Consider the following 25,587-nt stretch of genomic DNA (forward strand, 5'->3'; position numbering starts at 1 on the left):
ACCATGGCATTTGTGGGGGGCGACGTGTTTACTGTTGCCTTGTAATTGATTATAATGGGTATGGCCTTGACTCCCTTATTTCTGGATATTGTAATTGCCTATTCAGTGTAATGGTTAACATGCCGCTGTTTTCTCCCTCCCCTCAACCCTCCTTTCACAGAGGTGTATCATCAACAACACACACCGGCTGGTGGAGCTGTGTGTGGCCAAGCTCTCTCAGGACTGGTTCCCTCTACTGGAGCTGCTGGCCATGGCCACCAACCCCCACTGCAAGTTCCACATCTACAACGGCACACGGCCCTCTGAGACCGTCCCTGCCGGGGCCCAACTGGCCGACGACGAGCTCTTCGCCCGCCCCCCAGACCCTCGATCACCCAAGGTGAATTACCGCTGCAACAGTTGACAGTGTTGAAAATTGTACCTGTTGCTTGACACAATGTTGAACAGGCTTTTTACCCCCCAGGAATTTTACTAGGAATTCAGTGGTTTTGGACACAACACCACTCTTTCCTCTTTTCCGTTTTTTTTATTATTATTTCCATTTGTTTTTTAATTGGTCACACCGCTGTGTAGTCTATATGACCCTCAATCCTACTGTTTTAAACTGTCCAATTTAAAAAATTTAGTTTGTCCTAAATGGATATATCCTGTGATCAGATGAAAGACTTGAAACAAATCTTTAATCTAGATTGTAGATGTGAGGTGATATTTTTGCAAATGTCTCTATGTATAAGAAGGCCTACATATTTAGGCTTGTAGAAGATAAAACATCATCTTTGGATGCTATACAGGTTAGAGCATTTTAATTCCTCCGCTATTGCCATAGGAACGACTATGCAGAAAATGGGCTCTTTTCTTCTTCCAGAAGCCAGTCTTTCTTCCTCTTGGACTGAATCCACAGAGAGTGAAGCCTGGCCTTGCCCTAAGGGCCCCAGTGAGACAAAGAGAAATCCCTCTGTGCACTGGATTGATAAAGAAAAATACAGAAATCAAATAAAAGTCCACAACACAAACACTTAGTGCTTGTGTCAGAATGTCGAATGTTTAAAAGGGAAGGAGGCAACACGAGAGAATAGGAGTTTTACAATAAAAGCGTTATGAATGCAGCGTGGGCATGGGGTCAATATGAACAGTACTGCAGCATTGCTTGCCTGTCTGCCTCTGTTGGCACTGGGCCCAGTACTACTTAGGGCTTCACTGTGCAACCATTTAGTCAGATTTTGCTACTCTTCTTTTTTGACTGGTGTTAAAATCTAGCCAGTCTTGCCCTGGTTTCAAATTAAGAAACAGTTTGTATTTTGTCCTCCTGGCAGAGCTGTTTGCAGTGTCTCTCCTTCTCCCTATTTCTCAGATCTCTTCCTCAATGTCCCAGATCTCTTTCTCAATTCACAGTCAAGTTCCCTGTAAACGCATGAATGCAATCCAGTCTGGTCACACATAAAATTAACTATTAGATAAATTGATTGTGGGAAGGAGAAAAAACATTTACTTAAGTTGTTTTTCAGGCATGTAATTAGGAACACAAATGCAGGAAAAATGTAGGAAAATGGCAATTTCCCATTTAAAAATGAAAGGGAGTGATATCTACAACATGAAATCTTAAGGGGAAAAACACTTTTTGCATCGTTTAATACTTTTGAGTACTTATGTGGCCTGTTAATTAATCTGCTTCTAAATGTATAGTCTTGTATATTCATTATGGACTATCCTGGTGATGATTTGAACAAAGCTTGAAACTAAATGGAGAATGAATTGGATTGGAAACAAGATGGATGTGATGGAAGTGCGGTGGAGTGCCTCACTTAACAGGCCTGCAGCCATTCCGTTTTAGTCTGCCTTTAGCTTGTTTTTCTTACAAAGCCTAACTATTTGTCAGTAGTATTATCAATAATATGATTTGGTTAGGTTGAGTGGGAGTGATATTGTAACCTGAATAGGAAATGGTTCACTAGTTTACCTGTCGTATAGAACTGCTTTGGTTCTGTCTGTGTGCAGTCCAGTTGATAGAAAATAATTTAACTCATTGTTTGAGATATTCTTCAGTTCTTAAGCTCTCTAGCCTGACTAGGCAAACCTAGTTTGTAGGCAAACCTAGTAGTGTTTTGAAGTATTTGAGCTATTATGGATTTCCCTATTGTGTTTTTCACTAAATTGTATACCTTCAAATCAGTGCAGTAAAATGACTCATTCTTATCATAGCGATGCTTAAACTGGAAACATGAACCTTTGTCTCAAGACTGAAATATTGTTGCCACCAAATTATGTGCTAATGCCACCAATATACATAACACCAGAGGGTGGGGAAGAAGTTAATCTGTTGTCCTGTTTCTCATGCTACACTTTCTGACTGAAACCCATGCTTTTTGTTATATGCGCTAGGCCAATTTCCTAGGCTTGAATAATCTCAAGTCCTGTGCCATAAAATGTCTTCTAATGGAAATTGAGGACAAGGCATCTTCTAAAACCAACTCTCAGTAAGCAGATGAAGGGTAACTGTGTCTTTAATTTGTTTTCTGCTCTCTTGTTTTCCTATTCACAGGGCTGGTTGGTGGACTTAATAAACAAATTTGGCACGTTAAACGGGTTTCAAATGCTGCACGATCGCTTCATGAGTGGCCAAGCACTGAACGTCCAGATCATCGCTGCACTTATCAAGTAAGACTATTAGACAATAGAGCTGCACAACATTGTACACCATGTCAAAGTGCTTTACTGAACATTTTATGGGGTAGCAGAGTGCTCTCTGTATAATGGCTTTGTCTTTACAAGTCCATGTTGTCTGACTGTGTGTTTTGTGCCTTTACAGGCCTTTTGGCCAGTGTTACGAGTTCCTCACATTGCACACGGTGAAGAAGTACTTCCTCCCAGTCATCGAGATGGTTCCTCAGTTTCTAGAGAATCTCACAGATGAGGAGCTGAAAAAAGAGGCCAAGAATGAAGCCAAAAACGACGCACTGTCCATGATAATCAAGTCCCTGAAGAACCTGGCTTCTCGTGTCCCAGGGCAGGAGGAGACGGTGAAGAATTTAGAGATTTTTAGGTTAAAAATGATTCTTAGGTGAGTATCAATCAAATGGTCATGTCCTTATGTAAATCCTATTCAGTAGATTAAACTTTTTGTAAACCTTTTGATTGCAGTTTTCCATCATACACTTAAGGAAAACATTTGTCACTTTAATAGTGTTGATCTAAAGGCAAGTTAGTTGAATAATTGAATGAGCTGTGTATTTTCATCCCCAGGTTATTGCAAATTTCCTCTTTTAATGGCAAAATGAATGCACTAAATGAAGTAAACAAGGTGATCTCCAGCGTGTCCTACTACACTCATCGGCATAACCCGGAAGAGGAGGAGTGGCTGACCGCTGAGCGCATGGCAGTAAGCTGACCTGTCTGCCCCTCTACTACTTTAATTGGCTCAAAATGGTGCTCTTTGTCTCTTCACCCACTTTTCTCAACCACAACCCAATTCTCCTTTCTGTGTCCCCCTGTCCTATCTCAGGAGTGGATCCAGCAGAACCACATCCTGTCCATTGTGTTGAGGGACAGTCTGCACCAGCCACAGTATGTCGAGAAACTGGAGAAGATCCTTCGCTTCGTCATCAAGGAAAAAGCGCTTACCATGCAAGATCTGGATAACATCTGGGCTGCGCAGGTATGATATGCACGTCTCTTGGCTGAGGTTTTTCCATGCAGTCATCTCCTTAAAACCACTGCACCAGAGTCTGAGGCTGTTCCAGTTGTGTTGAGGCAGAATAAGAGTCAGATGTGGTGTTAACCCAGCAGTGGGGTTGTCGTCTCTGTCCAACTGCAGGCTGGTAAGCATGAGGCCATTGTGAAGAATGTCCATGACCTGCTGGCCAAGCTGGCATGGGACTTCTCACCTGAGCAGCTTGACCACCTCTTTGACTGCTTCAAGGTAAGTAGGCACCGTATTACACACTGAATCATAGATTATGAAGGGTTTTAGATGCCATTGTTGTATACACAGTAGACGTTGGCAGTGGGTTCTGGTCACTTCACAGTGCCATTCACAGTGCAGTTATAATGTAATATACCACAAACTTGTGTCTACTACTCTGACCTCTGGACTTGGTTGTTCTCCTGATGCAGGCGAGCTGGACCAATGCCAGCAAGAAGCAGCGCGAGAAACTGCTGGAGCTGATCCGGCGCCTGGCTGAGGACGATAAGGACGGGGTAATGGCCCACAAGGTCCTCAACCTGCTGTGGAACCTGGCGCACAGCGACGATGTGCCTGTAGACATCATGGACCAGGCTCTTAGCGCTCATATCAAGATACTGGATTACAGCTGCTCACAGGTATGTGTTGGGGTGTTGCTGGTGTGTATGTTTGAAGAGGACTGACATGGAGGGGTGGTGAACGGAGAGGGCTGCATTCAAAAATACTGACGATGTCTGTTCATGGTCACTCGCAGGACAGAGACACACAGAAGATCCAGTGGATAGATCGCTTCATAGAGGAGCTACGAACCAACGACAAATGGGTGATCCCTGCCCTGAAGCAGATCAGAGAGATCTGTAGCCTGTTTGGAGAAGCCCCTCAGAACCTTAGGTAATATCATGATAGAAAGCTAGTTGATTTTACCGCTAGATGCAGAGATTGCTAAAGGAGATGTAGAAGGACTGAATGGAGATGTACACTACGTTGGAGGATCTAGTGGTGTTGATAGGAATACAATGTGTAGGACGGGGGATTATTATTATGTTGGTAAGTTTGAATTATTTACTTGCTATTGCTGTAAAATGTTCTATTCTGAATAGTACCCATTTTGTGTGTAGGTCAAAATGCCATGTTTTTGCACATAATGTTTGTGCACGCTCAGAAAAAGCAGCAAAACCTTCATTTTCCAAATATTTGACCCACTGTTGTCACTGGCATTTTAATCACATTTGCAAAGGAGCTGAGGCATGCCAACTGTTCATAAAGTAGCGTTTTTGTCAACAGTCTTTCTGAATGGCCTTGCTATCCAGTTTTACCATGCACACCAACCCAAGATGACATCTCAGTGCATCATAGATCATTTTGATTTGGATTGAGCTAGTGTTTTTTTCTAGTGAATGTAGCAAATATGTAGCATACATGCCTGTTGTTTTTCAGAAAGAAAATGCCAATTAACAAACAAACGAATTTAATGGGGTAAGTTGAGAGCTAATTTCAGGGTTATACCTATTTCTAAGTTATGTCAAGTCTAATTTTTTCTTTTGAGATATTTTTTACAACATATATATATATATATATAATGCAAACCCCTGTCATGAATCTGCTTTAGCAATTCTTTCTTAGGTTTCATCTCAAATGACCCTGATTCCTCATGTAGTGCACACATAATCCTTTGATTTGGACAGGTGCACCGTATAGAGTGAAGAGTCTTTGAGATGGAGCCTCACTCTCCTTGATGCCAGCTCCTTTCAGCTCCAATCATTGAGTGCAAAAATAGGGGGCATTTCATGCCTTGGGCACGCTTATTAACATTTTTCTAACTCCACAGTTTAAAAGATTGTTTTTCCATGTGATATGCATATGGGTGTTTGGCTTGGGAGAAATAGTCCAAGTACCAGGTGACATTAGAATGTATTTTACAGTTGTCTGATAATACTGCAATCAGCACAATGTAGCCACTGCTAATACTAAATGAACTAGACTCATAGGCGTAACTACAACATTTTAATAAAACTGAGCCAACTCATCTTTTAGCATAGAACTAATTGTCATTGGTCATTTAAAGTGATTTGACTACAAATTCTGCAGTATGTTGTAGCTGCACATATGGCTGTCATTGTTGTGGTGGCTACAAGAACTAGATCATGAATTCCAGTTTCATTTGGTTCTTAGACTATTCTCAAGCCAAAAAAAAATGAATTTCACTTGGAAACAAGGCAGGAAATGGCCTTTATTGATGTATGACTGAAATTCTTCTGGCTATTCTGCTAGACATGCTGCGCACACACACACACACACACACACACAAATATGGGATATCACAAGCTGCTTTCTTCATGTCCCAATTATAGACAAATAAGAAATCAGTCACACCTGTTTTTTTTCTATCAGAAATTACTACCAATTGTAAGTAATGTCAATTTCACTCAGTTCATTGTTGATTTGTCCTCGTTCTTTTAATGTCTGCTTTTGTCCACCTCTACATCCACCACCCCTCTGCTGTTCTCTCTCCAGTCAAACCCAGAGGAGTCCTCACGTGTTCTATCGCCACGACCTGATCAACCAGCTGCAGCATAACCACGCTCTGGTCACCTTGGTGGCTGAGAACCTCTCTGCGTACATGGAGACCATGAGGCAGTTCTCCAAAGGTACACCGCCAGCACCAGAAACGGCACCCAATATCACTTCAACATTTCAAGATGCACCCCGAATTCTGTCATAGGTAGTTGAATCAGGGCTATGCGCTGTATGCAGTCTGTCTGACTGGTCATATGCGTCTGTTTGCTTCTACAGCAGAACAGGCTGAGTTTGACCCCCAGACGGTGAGGCCAGGGAGCCGCTACAGCCATGTCCAGGAAGTACAGGAACGGCTCAACTTCCTGAGGTACAGCATGACTATAACTGTCTCACATTCAAATGCATCCAGTTAAGCAAAGGTGTTATAGTTAACTTAAAGCTGAGAAAACTACTAAAACTAGGAATGGAAAAACATTTAGTAAACTATATAGATATAAAAACCTTAATTATTATGAATGCTAATTCTGTGCAGTTGTAGCCTTTTAAACCTTGCCATATTTTGCGTGACATGAGGAAAGAATCCTCAAGTAATGCGTAGGCTCCGATCAAATATTAAAACACTGTCAATCCATTACTACTACCCCCATATGATTACTATTATGCCCATCCAAAGACAATTTTCGGTCAGTTTGTATGCTAAACAAGCCCTACAAATACACTAAATACTGGCATGATGGCTGAAATTTTAAAACTAAATAAGAATGAAACTAATACTGAACTTTCCTGGAAAATTAAAATGACACTAAAACTAAATTAAAACAAATAAATTGTAAATCTATAATAACTGTACAGTAAACCGTAGCCCAGTTTTAGAAGTCTATGCCCATCTTACAACAAAAGTGACTGTTGGTTGACTGTCCATTGTTCACTCATGGGTTGTAGCACTAGATTTGAAATCTATTGAGTAGATTTTTTATGTATTGCATATTGTAGATGGTATGTAAAAAAGAAAATGCACTGAGTGTGATGGTAACTTAATGTGTCTTTTTTTTCTTTTTCTTTTTAAAAAAAATTGAAATCAGGTTTCTGCTAAAGGATGGCCAGCTGTGGCTGTGTGCCCCGCAGGCCAAGCAGATCTGGAAGTGTCTGGCTGAGAATGCCGTATTTCTCTGTGACCGCGAGGCCTGCTTCAAATGGTACTGTCCGATTTGACCATCTATCCTTTCCTCTTGCTTGCGTTTGCTGCCTTACGCCCTCAATTAATCAATTCAGTGAACCTTTTTGTCCTAAATGTTGTGTGTTACTTTCTTGGTCCCAACAGGTACTCCAAGCTGATGGGCGATGAGCCAGACCTGGACCCGGACATCAACAAGGACTTTTTTGAGAACAATGTTCTGCAGTTAGACCCATCTCTATTGACGGAGAATGGCATGAAGTGCTTTGAGAGGTTCTTCAAGGCCGTCAACTGCAGGGAGGGCAAGCTGGTAGCCAAGCGCAGGGCCTACATGATGGATGACCTGGAGCTAATAGGCCTGGACTACCTCTGGAGGGTGAGCAGATTGGTTGCCACATAAGCGCATACACACAGACATTTTACCAAAACAATCCCAGAAAGTGCCTTTCAACTATTTTGCAAGTTGTTTTTTTGTTTTCATAAAATTTTTGCCTTTATACAATTTCTACAAGACACAAAATTCAATGCCTCGACAACTGACAGCATTTACCTGCGGCTGCCTCTGAATAAGGAGGTTTTTATGTAGTCACCTTGAGTGCCACATAAACTTCTGGCATTAATAGGTTCACAACAGCTGTCTCATTCGAAAGTGACTGAATAGTACACACATGCTATTTCCCAATCTTCATTAATGTAGTGTGCTGTGATGGTCATGTAGCTCTGTGTTGCTCTAGATGTCCACCCATCAGTTGCCAAGGAAATTAATTCTACAGTGCTCAGGCCCTCAGTAACTTTCGCTTTTCCATCATTATACAGCTGGGGCAACATCTTTTGTGCTGAAATGCGGTCTGCTTGGTAATTCATAATGTGGTTCTATGCCTAAATCCAGTGTTCTCCACAATGGAATACGGCCGCATGTCTCATGCCATTAACACTTTTATTGCATTAGTAATTTACATGGCGTGACTAGACTTGATTGAATGTTTGATTTATAATAGCTGGAAGTGTAGCAATTTTTGTAGCAGTCAATGTAGCAGTCAATGTTCCCACTTAGATTGATTTCCTTGTGGTATCTACAAGTATGTAGATACTGGAATATGGTACTTGCGCATGGCATACCTGGCAAACTGTTGTTTTTTATCAATGGCACGAACACTGTTCTCATAACTAGGGATGCACCGATACTGGTATTGGTATCGGTGCCGATACCAGGCTAAAATGGAATATCGGTATCGGAGATTTTACCCAAGACTAAAATCTGCTACCGAAATCCATGAGTAACATGTAAGAAATAAAAGCAAACTGTCTTGATTTTATGCATTTGTGGCACATAGAAGCCTGTATTTCTCAAACAGTGGGAAAAACAAGGATTTTATCTCAATAATTTTGTCCATTGACCCCAAACTAAGGAAGTAAGCCTGCACTGTTCAGTAAAAGTAATGGATCGGATCGGTACTCAGTATCGGCCGATACTTAAACTTTCATACTCGGAATCGGTATCGGCATTGAAAAAGTGGCATCGGTGCATCCCTACTCATAACTTGCCAGGAAGCCAAAATGCTGCCATACCAATGACTTGAGGGAGGTTGGATGGATAGATGTGTATGGGAAAGATGGACATAGGGGGCGGCACAAAGCTGTTTGATTTGATGACCTACATTGCCGTAATACTATTTGCAGAAATACATTGGTGATATATGGGGGCTGTAATACTGAACATGGCCGATTGCATTGTGTGTCCTGTCCTCTGTTCCCAATCTTTGGTTAGCTACAGTGAGTGGTTAGGTTCTCATCACACTCCTTGCTCTGAGATATCCGTCATAACTTGATTGGGATTTGAACAAAAGATGCTCTGCCTTCCTTCACTAATGTACCCTTGACAACATAGCCTTGAGCTAGGAACTGAATCATCACCAACAGAGGAGGAGTTGTTCAGTGGCCGGAGGAGTTGTTCAGTGGCCAAAAGTATGACTGTGGTTGTTCCGGGCAGTGTGTGTGTTTTTGTGAGATCCCCTCTTCCCCTGAAACCATTCTCTAAGCTGTGGCTTTAAATAGGAGTGTATTCAAACTTCTTAATCATATTGCCTAGTTAAATAAGGGTAAAACAAAAATTCAAGCTGGCTCAAAGTCATTACCTTGTTTCAATACCTTGTTTGCATATAATAAACTCATCCTGAACATACTCAAGTGCAGCTGAGGTTATGAATAATTTATTCCTCTGATATTAGTCGTCTGTTAACCTCTCTAGTGTCTCATCATTTTCCCTCCGCCAAAGGGTTGTTTTGCTGTCGACCAGTGTAATGTGAGAGGAAAACCAGTGGTCCTGACATGCTTTTGTGCCTTGCTCCCTCTTGTGTTCTTAGTGGCTAATGATGAGGCTCTGGATGATGAGTCATAGCTCTACCTGACTGGAGTGCTTCTGATCTACACATACATGCACACAGGCAGGCTCCAGCTCTGAATATGATAGGGAGGGCCGTGGGCAAACATTGATTCCTGCTATTTCTTCCTCCCTCCCAGGTGGTAATTCAAGGAAGTGATGACATCGCCAGCAGAGCCATAGACCTGCTGAAAGAGATCTACACCAACCTTGGACCAAAACTACAAGTCAATCAGGTGTGGGGATTGATTTGTCTCAGTTAGAGCAACAGCTTCATCTATTTGTTTTCCATCGCTCTGTTATCTAACTAGTTTCTTTCTCCTGCCTGGCCAGGCCATTTCTTTCTCTGTCAAATGATGGAACATTTACAGCAGCCATTTCAAAATGTATCTAATCTGTATCAAATCTCCTCTCCAGTCATTTTGCGATATCACAAGGTATTTGATATCACAAGGTACTTGTCTTCATGCTGTATATCTGTTTCCTTGCCCTGCAGGTGGAGATCCACGAGGATTTCATCCAGTCATGTTTTGACCGTCTAAAAGCATCCTACGACACTCTGTGCGTGTTGGACGGCGATAAGGACAGCATCAACTGTGCCCGGCAGGAGGCCATCCGCATGGTTCGAGTGCTCACTGTACTCAAGGAGTACATCAATGAATGTGACAGTGACTACCACGAAGAGAGGACTATACTGCCCATGTCCAGGTACGGTGGTACCATCACAGGTGGAAAGACACACTGACACAATGTCATAGTACTACATTTATTATGAATAGATGTTAACATCATATGCCATTTGGTGGATACTTCTATCAAAAGCGCCTAACTAGTACCAGGAGTGCATACTTTTTTCTCCAAGTGGATGGAATGGAGGCCCTTTTTTAAACAATATATTTGTTGATTATTTTTTTTTAACTAAAAGACAATAATAAACAAGATCAAATGAAAATCACTCTCACTGCCCAAATAAGGGCAATGCAGTAAGCTTTCTGGCAGGTTACACATTACGATTCATGTACATTTATGCTTTCTCCAAATTCCATAAAGGGGCTCCAAACATGAATGGCCTTTGTTTTCTTTCTGGCTGTGTATGCCAGTTTCTCCAGAGCAAGACAAGAGGTCATTTCCTTTTATTCACATATTTGTGGTGGGAATGTCCACAAATGGAACCCTTAATACCTGGCAGTATTGGTGCCTTGCTCTACCCAGTGAGTTACACAAGGAATAGAAGCCCTAACCCTGGCAGTGTTGGTACCATGTCCTACTCAGTCAGTTACACAGGGCCACATGTCTTGACTGGTTCTTTCAAACCACCTCTCATCCTTCCCTTTCTTTTGCAGGGCTTTCCGGGGGAAGCACATCACACTGATCGTGCGTTTCCCCAACCAGGGGCGTCAGGTGGACGACCTGGATATCTGGTCTCACACCAATGACACCATCGGCTCAGTGCGGCGCGGCATCCTCAACCGGATCAAGGCCAACGCCACACATACCAAGATAGAGCTGTTTATTGGTGGGGAGGTTGTCGATCCGGCTGACGACAGGAAGCTGATTGGACAGCTGAATTTGAAGGACAAAACGGTGAGAATGGTGCTATCCTTCTGCATAAAAAAACAATACTCAACTATGACTGCCTTGAAGGTGCTGTGTAGCCATTGTTTCTATACATATAGTGAGCTCTATAAATATTAAGTCTGTTGTGTTTTTTGTCTCCTCACTGACTTTCCCCATAGGGTTCAGAGCATGTAAGCTTGATTAATAATTCTAACCATTGTGTGCTTCTCATTTTTCCCCAACTGTGCACCCTACACTGCCTCTAAGAGCATGGTGATGCGTATGGGTTGCTTCAAGAAGTTATGGAGAATTTTTGATTTACAAAAAAAACAAACAAACTTAAATGTAGTTTTCATCTCCCCAAATACTTGGAAAACAGACACAAAGTGATTGCAATTTTAACTGTTCATTCAAAATGTATTAATGGCCTCAGAATAAAGCAACAGTCTGCACTTTGACGTCAGTCATTGTGTCTACATCCAAAGTAAAAAGATTTTGTCAAAATATCAGTGTGTCATTGCCCAAATGCTCGGGGAGCTCACATCATAGGTCAGTTTTTCCATCCGTTTGCTTTGTAGTAAATCACTGTAACTTTTTATATAGCTGATTACAGCCAAGCTGACCCAGGTGAGCGCCAACATGCCCTCCAGCCCAGACAGCTCGTCTGACTCATCCACTGGCTCCCCTGGTAACCATGGCAACCACTACAGCGATGGGCCCAACCCTGAGGTGGAGAGCTGTCTGCCTGGTGTGGTGAGTTTAACACGCATGCGCGCGCACACACACACACACACACACACACAGGTTATTTCCTTGTTACCTGTAACCAATTGTACCATTGTAACTACATTTTTAGCATTCTAATCCTGACTGTCTGCCCTAGTAGTGTGTCTTTGTGTGTTGATCGTGTGTGAACAACGGGGCTGTAACTCTGTCTGCCCTATTTTCCAGATCATGTCGCTGCACCTGCGCTACATCTCCTTCTTGTGGCAGGTGGCTGACCTGGGCTGTAACCTCAACATGCCTCTGCTCAGAGATGGAGCCCGGGTTCTCATGAAGCTCATGCCCCCAGGTTTGCATGCACATATGCACTCAATATTATCCAACCAATACACTTGAAGAAAACACCCACACACACACAGAAATACAGTGTGAGCTCACTGTCATGGTTGTGCTGTGTGTCTATCCTTAGATAACACTACAGTGGAAAATCTACGTGCTGTGTGTCTGGACCATGCCAAGCTGGGTGAGAACAGCCTCAGTCCCACACTGGACTCCCGCTTCTTCGGCCCGTCACCCTCACAAGTGCTCTACCTCATCGAGGTGGGTCTCAGTGTGCCTTTATGCTGCAGTTTTTGATCTTTAACAAGTGCCCATCTCCATTCCATGTCTGTGGATCTGCAAGAATAGTTCACACTATTCCTCCATGCTTTCCAGGTTGTGTATGCCCTGCTGATGCCAGCCAGTGCCACACTGGGCGAGGATGCCAGCGACTTCCAGTACAACTTCCTGAAGAGTGGCGGGCTGCCCCTGGTGCTGAGCATGCTCACCAGGAACAACTTCCTGCCATCGGCGGACATGGAGACACGGCGCGGGGCTTACCTCAACGCGCTGAAAATCGCCAAGCTGCTGCTTACCGCTGTAGGCTTTGGGCATGTCAAGGCCGTGGCCGAGGCGTGCCAGCCCAACGCTGAGGGGAACATCCCAGTCTCACCGGTTAGACCATAGACACAACTCGCACAGAGACATACCTGTATAACTGGTTCCTCAATGCTTCATGAACCATATTTCCACTGACATGTATTCATCATTTCTGATAACATTCTATCAAACTTTCCTCTTGTTGACAAGTATTCCTTTTCTCCACTCCCACCTCCCCGGCCCTGGGTTGTCTCTAGATTAATCAAGCCACTCATGACCAGGCCCTAGTCCTCCAGAGCGCCCTGCAGAACATCCCAAACCCTGCCTCAGAATGCATGCTGCGCAACGTAGCCATCCGCCTGGCCCAGCAGATTTCTGACGAGGTGAAAGGACAGCAGATGGTGAATTTAAGAGAATAAAATGAAAATAATGGATGTTGTAGGGGCTTCTAAGACTAGCATACCATGGAGTATTAATGGTAATGAAAAGCCATGTAAGGGTTAGTGTAGCTTAAGGTAAATGCCTATATAGATGTGCATCTATAGTAAAGTTAAATGTATATGTATATAAGCTGGTAATGAAGGCAAATGCCCACATTGGAAAATCTCTGATATTAAAGGTGAATGTGTAAGTGTTAGAAGTACATAAAGATGAGAAGAGGCTAGTGAGAGATGTTAGCTCAAGAAATTACAGTCTGAGTGGATGAAGATCTATTTATGCTAAGTGGTAGTGGCTGTAATAATAGCTTTCATGGGGCTATTTTACTTTGCTCCAGAACTTCTTCCAGGCATCCAAGTACATCCCAGACATCTGTGTGATCCGGGCAGTACAGAAAATAGTGTGGGCATCAGGCTGCGGTACAGTGCAGCTTGTCTTCAGCTCCAATGAAGAAATCAGCAAGATCTATGAGAAGGTAAGAATTGAAATGTGTCTGACCATTGTTTTAAAACGTTTGTCCCAATTACTTTGTAGACTGTACACCTGCTATTGCTGACCTTCGTGTATTTTGGTTATGTTGCGTATCTTGTATTTCGTCTATGGTCATTTAAAAAAACAAATTTCACACTTTGGAATTTCAAAATTGTGTTCTCCAGGCCTGGAAACATTCTGGACAGTCGTGAATGTACAAAAGGTCTGTTGGCCTATTGGTAGCCCAACATGTCAGACCTGTTGGACCCTATGCAAACTACATCTTCCACTGGTTCTGAAACTGTTGCATTGGCTATTTACAAAGAGAGCCAGCTGGCCAAAACACTAGTTGTAACATAACTTGCCATGACTTGGCTTGCCATGTGGGTGTGTGGGGGTTCTTGTCTCTCTTGCTACAATGAATTCCTAATTCTTTAAAATACACTAGAATATTATTTGCAAAAAATGGACAAGAACACCCTGTGTTTTGTATGCTTTCTTTTACATGCTGTTTGTGTGTAGTTGGCTACTGTCAGCTCATTCTGGAGTGGTAATTGTGCCTGCACAGAATAATTGGGCTTATTGTGTGCTTGCTGAGACGACTAATTAGGCCTAGCGCTAGTGAGCAACTCCTGCCAGCTGACTGAAACACACCAGAGGTTTGGAAAGTCATCCTTTACTGTGCTGAGCTCTGATTCTCATTTAAAACCATTCAATGGATGAAATGGAACCCTTACATGTTGTTACTTGTACAGGGTTCTGAAATTTGATGTTCACTTAAATACAGTTTGATATATTTTTGTGTCATATATTGTTCTTTCTTTCTTGTCTTTCTCTGCTCTTGTTAGACAAATGCAGCTAAGGAGCCAGATGGGGAGGATGAGCAGGTGTGCTGTGAGGCCCTGGAGGTGATGACGCTGTGTTTCGCCCTCATGCCCACTGCTCTGGACACGCTCAGTAAGGAGAAGGCTTGGCAGACCTTCATCATAGACCTGCTGCTTCACTGCCACAGCAAGTAAGCTATTCCAGCTGTTGAGACACAGATGAACTGAATGAAATGGAGCAGACATCCTCATCATCTGTAGCCATCCATAGCTCTGACTGAGTATCACGATCGTGATGTTGTAATCTGTCTTCTCAGGTCTGTGCGTCAGATGGCCCAGGAACAGTTTTTCCTGATGGCCACCAGGTGCTGTATGGGCCATCGACCCCTCCTCTTCTTCATCACCCTCCTCTTCACTGTGCTGGGGGTGAGTGGCTTTAGGGCTTGGATTTTTGCCTCGCTTCACCCACCATTTGGCTGGATAGGATCATGCATCACCATATGGTCTTGGATTAACCTGTAAACTAAATTATTGTAAAGCTGATACTTCCAGTGATATACAACTAACCACTCAACCCACTTTTTTTCTTGTGTGTGTCCATGTCCAGAGCACGGCCAAGGAGCGGGCCAAACATGCAGGCGACTACTTCACCTTGCTCAGACACCTGCTGAACTACGCCTATAACAGCAACATCAACCTGCCTAATGCTGAGGTGTTGCTTAACAATGAGATCGACTGGCTCAAACGGATCAGGGTAGGACAGCCTGTCGTCTTCTCTCTCTTTTTAAGTGGACACCCTGGGTAATTTGGACAATATGTTGTCTAATGTCCCTTAACAAAGCCAATTTGAGTTTGTCAATAGTTTTGCCTTCATGGTTGAGTTTCTTGCCCAGAACTGATGGTACACTATATGCATTCTCCAGGATGAGGTTAAGAGGACAGGGGAGACTGGTGTGGAGGAGACCATACTGGAGGGCCACATCGGTGTCACCAAGGAGCTGCTAGCCTTCCAGACCCCAGAGAAGAAGTACTACATCGGCTGTGAGAAGGGAGGAGCTAACCTGATTAAGGTACAATGGGTAGAGAGCACCTGGAACAAATAATTTACAGAGCAGAATGGAACACAGACAGTTTTTCATTCTCCTGTGTCTTATCTGTTCTCTTAACATAACTAAGAGATGAAGGAGAATGATACCTAATTTTTGCATATTCACTCACCATCTTCATCTCCCCCTTCCTCTCTAGGAGCTGATTGACGACTTCATCTTCCCAGCATCTAATGTCTACCTGCAGTACATGAAGAGCGGGGAGTTCCCCACAGAGCAGGCCATCCCAGTGTGCAGCAGCCCTGCCTCCATCAACGCCGGCTTTGAGCTGCTGGTGGCTCTGGCTGTTGGCTGTGTCCGTAACCTCAAGCAGATAGTCGACACTCTGACGGACATGTACTACCTAGGTAGGGAGACACCAGTTTGCCAATTTCACGGACGTGTCCCACTGGATCACACTTTGTAAATTTTAGCCTGCATGTAAGTGTTGTGTTCCTCCCCTCTTCTTCCAGGTTGTGAGACATTGACAGAGTGGGAGTACTTGCCTCCAGTGGGGCCACGGCCCAACAAAGGCTTCGTAGGTCTGAAGAATGCAGGGGCCACCTGCTATATGAACTCTGTCATTCAGCAGCTGTACATGATCCCTCCCATCCGCAACGGCATCCTGGCCATTGAGGGCACCGGCACTGACGTGGATGATGATATGTCAGGGGATGAGAAGCAGGAGAATGAGGTAGCGTGTGTGTGGCATTAAAGTTTTTGCCCGATGAAGACGTTCATCCTTTCTCAGTATCCACAGACTGACAAAATGGCCAACTCCAGGCTCTCAGGCCGTGTAGGCTGAGCTTGGAGCTGAGGGCAGTATAATTGCAGAACCACTCTCAACTGATGAATAGGTCCATAGAATCATTTACGTTAACCATCTAACAAATGTACTGCTCATTTGGCCATTTTTCTTTAGTGGCTCTTTTCCGAGGGAGATGGCACTATAAAATGGCTAAAAGTGTGTTAGATGAACACTTATGGACTCTGGGAGACTTGTGGCTTGCTTGGCTTCATCTCTGGACATGTCTCCACAGAGTAATGTTGACCCACGTGACGAGGTGTTCAGCTACCACCACCAGTTCGATGACAAGCCCTCCAGTAAGTCAGAGGACAGGAAAGAGTACAACATTGGGGTGCTGCGCCACCTACAAGTCATCTTTGGCCACCTGGCTGCCTCCAGGCTGCAGTACTACGTCCCTAGGGGATTCTGGAAGCAGTTCAGGTATTCCAAAGGATTATCAGTTTTGATTGGCCATGTGTTTGACCTGTGTTGCAACTTATGGCGTCTAATCATTTTACATCTCTTTGGATTTCCTTCTCATAGCTCTTCTGCTGTTCCTTGCATAATTACCAACAATAATACTCTTCCCTCTGTCGCTCTTCTCCCCTGTTTTCCATCCTTCCGTTTAGGTTATGGGGTGAGCCAGTGAACTTGCGGGAGCAGCACGATGCTCTGGAGTTCTTCAACTCGCTGGTGGACAGTCTGGACGAAGCTCTGAAAGCCCTGGGCCACCCAGCCATGCTCAGCAAGGTGCTGGGAGGCTCCTTCGCTGACCAAAAGATCTGCCAAGGCTGCCCCCACAGGTGAGAACAGGCATCTTCTTGTGCTTACTTAATAGTCTCAGAAAGATGTATTTGAGAGTTCCTGGTAACTAATAATATTTTGTGTTGCTAGGTATGAGTGTGAGGAATCATTCACCACGCTCAATGTAGACATCAGAAACCACCAAAACCTGTTGGACTCCATGGAACAGTATGTCAAAGGAGATCTGCTGGAGGGAGCCAACGCCTACCACTGTGAGAAGTGCAACAAGAAGGTGAGAACGGAGCACCCATCTGGCTCTCATCCAATGCCAGAATGGATGATGCTCATAAAGTGCCATAGAGAAATACAGCTAACTTTGCCTTCACCACGCTTTAAATCAATTTTATTCTGACTAGCTGCTACAAAGGAAAAGTAATGAAGGGGTGAAAAAGCCATTTAGGACTGTCCCATGATTCACTTGGATGCATCCCCCCCTTTTCTTTTTCTCATTAACTTTTGGGAGATTTATTTTAAGGGCCAGAACGGTAATCTGTAATGTTTGCTCTGTTCATCAGGTGGACACAGTGAAGCGCCTGCTGATTAAGAAGCTGCCTCCTGTCCTGGCCATCCAGCTGAAGCGCTTCGACTACGACTGGGAGAGGGAGTGTGCTATCAAGTTCAACGACTACTTTGAGTTTCCCAGGGAGCTGGACATGGAGCCGTACACCGTGGCCGGTGTGGCCAAGCTAGAGGGGGACGACGTCAACCCAGAGAACCAGGTGATCCAACAGAACGAGCCCTCGGAGCCCACGCCACCCGGCAGCTCCAAGTACCGTCTGGTGGGGGTGCTGGTGCACTCGGGCCAGGCCAGCGGCGGACACTACTACTCCTATATTATCCAGAGGAACGGGGGCGACGGCGAGAGGAACCGCTGGTACAAGTTTGACGACGGCGACGTGACTGAGTGCAAGATGGATGACGAGGAGGAGATGAAGAACCAGTGCTTCGGAGGGGAATACATGGGCGAGGTGTTTGACCACATGATGAAAAGGATGTCGTACCGCAGGCAGAAGCGCTGGTGGAACGCCTACATCCTGTTCTACGAGCGCATGGACTCACTGGACAAGGACAGCGAGCTTGTCAAATATATCTCGGAGCTCACCGTCTCCTCCACCAAGCCACACCAGGTTAAGATGCCCGGTGTGATCGAGTGCAGCGTCCGCAAGCAGAACGTCCAGTTCATGCACAACCGAATGCAATACAGCCTGGAATATTTCCAGTTCATTAAGAAACTCCTGACCTGTAACAGTGTCTATTTAAATCCTCCTCCAGGTATGCATACTGTGTGTGTGTGTGTGTGTGTGTGTGTGTGTGTGTGTGTGTGTGCGTGTGTGTGTGTGCGTGTGTGTGCGTGCGTGCGCGCTCTCTATGTGCAACAAATGGAGAGAGAGTGAGAAATTCTCCAGCTGATTGGTTATAATATACATGCACCCCTCCACTTCCCAATTTATGCCCCTGCTATCAAGATGGCTCTTTTTATTTTCTTTGGAGCAATTATGAATTCTTTATCATATCTCTACTGTGGATTACCTCTCAAGGATTACGTTAGCTATTATAATTTTATGACTGATCTCAGAACATTAGTTTTTGCTTGTCTGATACAGTGACATTTCAAATAGATGCCAGCATAGTATAGTATACTGAATGCAGAAGCAGTGTCCCTATGTAGGGAAATGGGAGGATGGCAGTGTTGAGCAGGGGCTGCTGTGAACTGCACTTTGCTTCTGCATCTAAAGTTAATATGTGCCAGTGCATTATTAATGGAGCCAGGGCCCAGTGGTGCTGCACAGGGAAATGGACTACGAGGGCAGTCATCAGTGTAAAAGCTCTTGGTTGGGATTAAATGCTGTAGCTCATCAAGAATGTATTGTGTATACAGTGCGTATTGCCGTTTGTTTGTGTGTTTTTGTTTGCCGCTTTGTATCCAAATGAGATGCTACTGTCTCACTTCTAGATTCCTATTCAGGGGCAGGAAAGTGAAATTCTTAAACTTCTTTGCTGGAGATGAGATTTTAAGGCTCCACTGACTGACTTCAATGTATTAGATTTGATATTGTTTATACGCTTTCCTCAAAGCCCACTGGACCAACTCTGCTTTCTGAAATTTTAAGCGGACTGTTTCCCTGCGCCTGCATGATCATTTGCATTTAGAAACCGGCTCCATCTCTGTAGTGTTTGTTTGTCATTGCTTGATTTTAGAAAAATCAAAAATGGATTGAATTAGAATAGGAATGCTTGGCCACATGATTTTCAGACTGAGATATCCTTGTGTAGATGTCTATTTGTTGTGCTATGTGTATGACCGGATCATTACCATTCCTGTGAAATTATTGCTATAAAAAAACTAACTGGTGACATGACAAACAATAGCACTAATGATCTGCTTGTTGCTTTCATTTAGTCCAATTTGTTAGTTCTTGGGCTGAAAGTCACTGCAAAAAAATCCCTCCTGATAGACTGAAAAGTTAAGAATTAAACTTGTAGAAAAAGTATGGCATGAGGAAGCAACTCACAATGGCTCCTGGGTGTAGCACCATAGGTTGTTGTCAGCTTATTTGACAGTGGGGAAGAAAACCCCATGCAAATCTCCGCCATGTGTTTTGCTTATCTGTGCTCTGTTTTCATCAGGACAAGACCATCTTTTGCCAGAGGCAGAGGAGATAGCTATGATAAGTGTTCAGCTGGCTGCTAGGTTCCTCTTCAGCACAGGCTTCCACACCAAGAAAGTAGTACGGGGTCCTGCCAGTGACTGGTAAGCTCTGTCTGCCTCAATATGTTTTTTTTCCCCCTCTTTCTCTCATCTGTGTTCTTTGTGGTAAATGTCTCTTTCTCCGTTCCTGTAGGTATGATGCCCTCTGCGTCCTGCTGAGACACAGTAAGAATGTACGCTACTGGTTTGCACACAACGTCCTGTTTGCCTACGCCAACCGGTTCTCTGAGTACCTGCTGGAGTGCCCCAGCGCCGAGGTCCGTGGTGCGTTTGCCAAGCTCATCGTCTTCATCGCACACTTCTCCCTGCAAGACGGCCCCTGTCCCTCTCCCACCGCTTCGCCTGGACCCTCTGCTCAGGTGGGTGCTAGTCTCCAAACCACCGGGCTCACCTGAAAACAGGCTTTAAATAGGAAAGTTGTTTGAGAAGTGAAACGATATCAATCACTGTTTGCTCACCTGTGATGGCACCTAATAACACTGTGGACGGTTACATGAAGCTTGCAAGTATGGAACTAAATAACACAAATGGACTATATGATCTTATGATGATAGTTGATATCAAAGGTTGTCACGGTAGCGAGAGTTTGCTTGTACACTGTACAGTTAAATGTTGAACATGCATTGATTGATGTAACCCATACTGTGGTTTGTCCATTGTCTTCTATGTGCGTGCCTCAGGGCTGTGATAACCTCAGTCTGAGTGACCACCTGTTGAGAGCCGTACTCAACCTGCTCAGGAGAGAGGTTTCTGAACACGGCCGTCACCTGCAGCAGTACTTCAACCTCTTTGTCATGTACGCCAATCTGGGTAAGGAGCACACAGCCAACACTCACCTGTCATGCACATCTGCTCTTCTATGTGACTTAATCGCCCGCTTGAGACTTAACGGTCAAGGTTTATTCAAAACAGAATGTAAGCAGAATACTTTTTAATGTATACTCTGTTCTCTTTTCTTTTCTCCCCCTCGCTACCCCTACCCTCTTTCTTCCGTACAGGCCTGGCAGAAAAGACCCAGCTGCTGAAGTTAAGTGTCCCTGCCACCTTCATGTTGGTAGCTCTGGACGAGGGTCCCGGCCCTCCCATTAAGTACCAATACGCTGAGCTAGGCAAGCTCTACACTGTCGTCTCCCAGCTGGTGCGCTGCTGCGACGTCTCCTCACGCATGCAGTCCTCCATCAATGGTGAGTTAACTGGAGTCTTAAGTCACACAAAATGCGATATGAACTTAGCTGATATGAATCATAAACCATGGAACAACCTGGGGTGGGATGGGGACAGTTAGGAGTGCCCAGTTGCCCAATGAGGATTTCCATCCTTGCTCAGGATCTAGTGACTGATAAAACCAGCCACTCTGAGCTTCTGTGCCATGTAGGCAGAGCTTGGAGCTGAGGGCTTCCAGAGATGAAGAATAAAAGGCACTGTTGGAAACTAAGACAGTATTTATTTATTATGAATTTCACATTACTATTCCTCTTTATTTCCTCCAGGTAACCCTCCTCTCCCCAACCCGTACGGCGACACCAACCTGACAGCCCCAGTGATGCCCGTCCAGCAGCTGGTGGCAGAGATCCTGTTTGTAAGGACCAGTTATGTGAAGAAGATCATCGAGGACTGCAGCAACTCTGAGGAGACCGTGAAGCTGTTACGCTTCAGCTGCTGGGAGAACCCCCAGTTCTCTTCCACTGTGCTCAGTGAACTACTCTGGCAGGTAAAGGGATAACTCTTCTCTGGACATGGTAAACCAACACATTATCAACAGGAGAGCCATGATCCTGTAGGCATTTTATTTGCACAGCAACTCGCTATGGCATTACATATGCCTGATTTGTTTATGTCTGTGTGCAGGTGGCGTACTCCTACACCTATGAACTGAGGCCTTACCTGGACTTGCTGCTACAGATCCTGCTCATCGAGGACTCCTGGCAGACACACAGGTTAGGCTGATTGTTCTGTGTGTGGTTTGAGGGTGCTTCATTGTCCTGAACATGATTATAGGTTTAAATTTCTCCTGTCCTTCTCTGGTTGTACAGGATCCACAATGTGCTGAAAGGCATTCCTGATGACAGAGACGGACTGTTTGACACCATCCAGAGGTCAAAGAACCACTACCAGAAACGGGCCTACCAGTGCATCAAATGCATGGTGGCCCTCTTCAGCAATTGCTCTGTGGCCTACCAGATCCTACAGGTAAACAAACTCTTACAGATGGAGCCATCTCTCTCTTCCTCTCACACATGGATTACACACAAACACACACACCTGCTCAGTCACACACCAAAAAATCCCTTGTTCCCAATGAATGATGCACCCCCTCTGGGCAAATCGGTAACAAATGTTACATTGTTTTGACCTGTGTAGCACTCCCCTTGGGCCAGTCAGTGTTGTTTTGAAAATGCCAGAACGCTTTGGTGGGATGGATAATTTCCCCAAGTTTTGTTGCAATCCGATCAGTGGTGTGAGATTATTCCCATTTGAAAACAGCTTCAGTTGTAGTCTCTTTCCTCTCCTAGTGCTAAAACAGTGTTAAAACAAAGTGAAATGAAGTGGGGAAAAAGTTGTAGCTATGTGGGACTATATCTGGTGCAGCAATTCATACTGATAACCATGTCCTTTGTGTGTGTGTTTGTGTGCATATACAGAGTAATGGTGATCTGAAGCGCAAGTGGACGTGGGCAGTGGAATGGTTAGGGGACGAGCTGGAGAGGAGGCCGTACACGGGGAACCCCCAGTATACCTACAACAACTGGTCCCCTCCCGTTCAGAGCAACGAGACCTCCAACGGCTATTTCCTGGAGCGCTCCCACAGTGCGCGCATGACACTGGCCAAGGCCTGTGAACTCTGTCCCGAGGAGGTAATGGCCTGCCCGGCATTGATTTCATACCCTTCACACACACACTTTCACCTAATTTCACATCAACATTATCTACAGTCTGAATGATTGTGCTTATAAGGCTGTACCCTAACGGTACACTAGTTTCTTTTAGCATGTTTTCCTTGCATGGATAGCCATCGGTAGCAAAGTGAAGGCTATTAGCATTGTATCTTGTTTAGTCTGACATTTCTGCTCACAGTTTTTCTAGTCTTGCTTTAATGTTTTCTTTTGAAGTCTTAGGACGTTGTTTTTGTGATATGAGTGTTGTATAGTTAAATAGCAAAGCACAGGAGCTTAGGGTAAGGTGGTGTCTACGCAAATTGCCAGAACAATTTGTAGATACCAATGATTTCCTAAATTGAGCATTTTTACCATAGGTAGGGCTTTGAGTTTTCGACAATTTTATTTCCAGTATATTTCCCCCTGAGATGTATTCTATTGATATTTATTAGTTTTATAATTTCATTTTTCCTTATTTTTGTTAGAAAGCATGTGTTGTTTAATCTGCTCAACTGAATAAGCTCCATGTAGATAGTGTTAGCCAGATAGATTGTGATCAGAAATGACAATAAGGTAAAAAATGATAAAACAAGATATATACATATATATATATATTACCTAGACTAAATTACTCAAAAAATTCAAGCTAATCCAACCACACTTGCATCGTTTATTGACACTTGTCAATATGCAATATTAACTGCCATTTCAAAATAGTGTCACATAACGAAGCACGAGGTGGTGTCTGAAGAAGACGCCACGATGCCGAAATCATCCTCGCCACAACAGCTTTTGCCAGGGGAAGGGACAGGACAGCAGCAGCACACTGTAAGACCCAGATACCCCAGCAGCAAGCTTCCTCTGCAAATGTCGCCGTCCTCCATCCTCTCTTGGTGTCCACAGGGCATGTTGTCCACCAGCATAGTGACAGGAAAGGTAGACAGGCTGCCAGACTGATGCACAGGAGCTAATTCTTTGAGAGGATGGCAAACTTCCACTCATTCGCCTGCTTCTGCCAAACGTGATAGTTTTATGGAGCTCTATGCTGCTTTCAGGTGCTATAGTTTAAGTGGCATAAGAAATCATGTTTTGCAGCTGCGAACAGTGAACAGAGCTTTGTTCTCTTTCCTGTCCTGTTGCCCAGTCCCAGTGATTAGCCCAAGCAGCAGCATTGATAAAGCCAGCCTTCCATCTCAACCTAGCGCTCTTTAAACAACCAAAGCCATTTTTTCTTCCTCCCCAAAGCAAATTCAAACTGTGGTGCAGCCAGCCACCTGCACCACTGATCGAAAACTCTAAGCCTTGGCTATAGTTCATGTAGTTCTAGTATCAATGAAATGCTTTTGAATTGTGAGACTAGGCCTGTACAATTCAGTAAGAGTAGTATGTGATTTTGTTCCTTCAGCTTGCTATTGTAGCCAATATGTTCATGTTCAGTTACACAGAGACTAAGCTCAGTTTTATAGGCTTTTGTTGATTTGTTGTGTGCATACACTTGAAATTGATTATTTGCAAACAACATCATTTTACAAACTAAATATCCTCACATTGTTTTGAAAGGACCATTTCTCTGGGAGATTAGGAAAAGATTTGTTGTTGTTGTCAACCATTTCTTCAGGAAGCGTTTCAAAATTTGTAGTTGTTAAAAAAGTCACACTATTGGAAGTTCCATCTGTAGCTAATCAATGGCAAATAACTTGAATGAAACACAGAAGTAGAACTAAAACAACACAAAGATAGCATCTAGTAGTAAGAATCAATTACATGAGCTTCACACACTACAAATATCCGTTAATAGGCTGTCTCTGACAAACTGGTGTTTTTCCATTTATGTCTTTCCATCATGTTGTAATGTGTTCATTAGTAGATGAAAGATGTTGAGACATACACACAACAGCATACATACTGTACCTGACTACAAAGATATGACATGATTGTTTAAAAATGCCACACTGAAATAACATCCACCGCCTGTAGAGGATTGGATGTGAACAGAGATTTAGTGCATGTGCATCTTCTATTAGCCCTGTTTCCACACAATTATTGTGGACACTCAGCTTAGTAAAACCAGAGCTCTCATGCTGAGTGGATGCGTTCAGGTGTAGAATCCCCCCACACATATTCATACCTCATTCACTTGTTATAATTGGACATTTGAGTCTCCCACACAGCCTAATTTCAGCCTTTTTCTCACACAGAAAAATATCAAAGCTAAACATAGGAAGTACTCACCGTTTTGTTCAAATACAAGCACATCCATGTAATTCCTAGTGTACTAGTTTAGTCTAAAGAAGTATAATTTGCATTTAATGTTCAACTCAAGTTGAAAGTAAGTTGTAATCAATAACGAATATCCTACATCTTCCAGGAGCCCGATGACCAGGAAGCACCTGATGATCAGGACTCCTCCCCACCTGAGGACACCTCCCTCTACCCACACTCTCCTGGAACCACCCAGTTTCAGCAGGTAGTTTCAGACCCCTCTATACCTGTCACCCTAATGCAACTCCTGTGATTTACAAAGGACTCACTGATATGCAGATCATTTCTGTATTGTCATTTAAACTGGAGGGGAGGGGGACTAGCATGACAACTGTAAACAGGGATGTAAACTAGTCACCTTTAGTTAACAGTGATCTTTTTG

The 25,587-nt window shown here is 44.0% G+C and overlaps 1 protein-coding gene across 13 annotated transcripts in view; it reads left to right on the forward strand.

The window, feature by feature from the left end:
- Positions 1 to 25,587, forward strand: part of usp9 (ubiquitin specific peptidase 9) — a 37,473-nt gene that overhangs the window by 9,480 nt on the left and 2,406 nt on the right. For 2 of the 13 annotated variants that reach the window (XM_071926312.2, XM_078285899.1), the window contains exons 6-47: positions 161 to 379; positions 2,540 to 2,655; positions 2,807 to 3,058; positions 3,241 to 3,376; positions 3,500 to 3,652; positions 3,812 to 3,916; positions 4,111 to 4,317; positions 4,434 to 4,570; positions 5,117 to 5,155; positions 6,194 to 6,327; positions 6,473 to 6,563; positions 7,279 to 7,392; positions 7,518 to 7,746; positions 9,891 to 9,986; positions 10,247 to 10,458; positions 11,094 to 11,334; positions 11,911 to 12,060; positions 12,259 to 12,379; positions 12,500 to 12,630; positions 12,745 to 13,023; positions 13,206 to 13,349; positions 13,724 to 13,861; positions 14,706 to 14,872; positions 14,999 to 15,107; positions 15,289 to 15,435; positions 15,605 to 15,751; positions 15,927 to 16,134; positions 16,240 to 16,460; positions 16,807 to 16,994; positions 17,183 to 17,356; positions 17,448 to 17,589; positions 17,873 to 18,629; positions 19,986 to 20,109; positions 20,201 to 20,426; positions 20,748 to 20,877; positions 21,066 to 21,251; positions 21,558 to 21,778; positions 21,916 to 22,004; positions 22,101 to 22,257; positions 22,710 to 22,922; positions 23,661 to 23,771; positions 25,312 to 25,410. In XM_071926312.2, coding sequence (XP_071782413.1) covers positions 161 to 379; positions 2,540 to 2,655; positions 2,807 to 3,058; positions 3,241 to 3,376; positions 3,500 to 3,652; positions 3,812 to 3,916; positions 4,111 to 4,317; positions 4,434 to 4,570; positions 5,117 to 5,155; positions 6,194 to 6,327; positions 6,473 to 6,563; positions 7,279 to 7,392; positions 7,518 to 7,746; positions 9,891 to 9,986; positions 10,247 to 10,458; positions 11,094 to 11,334; positions 11,911 to 12,060; positions 12,259 to 12,379; positions 12,500 to 12,630; positions 12,745 to 13,023; positions 13,206 to 13,349; positions 13,724 to 13,861; positions 14,706 to 14,872; positions 14,999 to 15,107; positions 15,289 to 15,435; positions 15,605 to 15,751; positions 15,927 to 16,134; positions 16,240 to 16,460; positions 16,807 to 16,994; positions 17,183 to 17,356; positions 17,448 to 17,589; positions 17,873 to 18,629; positions 19,986 to 20,109; positions 20,201 to 20,426; positions 20,748 to 20,877; positions 21,066 to 21,251; positions 21,558 to 21,778; positions 21,916 to 22,004; positions 22,101 to 22,257; positions 22,710 to 22,922; positions 23,661 to 23,771; positions 25,312 to 25,410 — 7,260 coding nt within the window. The remainder of the gene's footprint in view (positions 1 to 160; positions 380 to 2,539; positions 2,656 to 2,806; positions 3,059 to 3,240; positions 3,377 to 3,499; positions 3,653 to 3,811; positions 3,917 to 4,110; positions 4,318 to 4,433; positions 4,571 to 5,116; positions 5,156 to 6,193; positions 6,328 to 6,472; positions 6,564 to 7,278; positions 7,393 to 7,517; positions 7,747 to 9,890; positions 9,987 to 10,246; positions 10,459 to 11,093; positions 11,335 to 11,910; positions 12,061 to 12,258; positions 12,380 to 12,499; positions 12,631 to 12,744; positions 13,024 to 13,205; positions 13,350 to 13,723; positions 13,862 to 14,705; positions 14,873 to 14,998; positions 15,108 to 15,288; positions 15,436 to 15,604; positions 15,752 to 15,926; positions 16,135 to 16,239; positions 16,461 to 16,806; positions 16,995 to 17,182; positions 17,357 to 17,447; positions 17,590 to 17,872; positions 18,630 to 19,985; positions 20,110 to 20,200; positions 20,427 to 20,747; positions 20,878 to 21,065; positions 21,252 to 21,557; positions 21,779 to 21,915; positions 22,005 to 22,100; positions 22,258 to 22,709; positions 22,923 to 23,660; positions 23,772 to 25,311; positions 25,411 to 25,587) is intronic. The other 11 variants (XM_078285898.1, XM_078285903.1, XM_071926316.2 and 8 more) reach the window with 9 other exon arrangements.

Source organism: Centroberyx gerrardi, chromosome 10 (genome assembly GCF_048128805.1).
Source record: "Centroberyx gerrardi isolate f3 chromosome 10, fCenGer3.hap1.cur.20231027, whole genome shotgun sequence".
NCBI classification, from domain to species: domain Eukaryota; kingdom Metazoa; phylum Chordata; class Actinopteri; order Beryciformes; family Berycidae; genus Centroberyx; species Centroberyx gerrardi.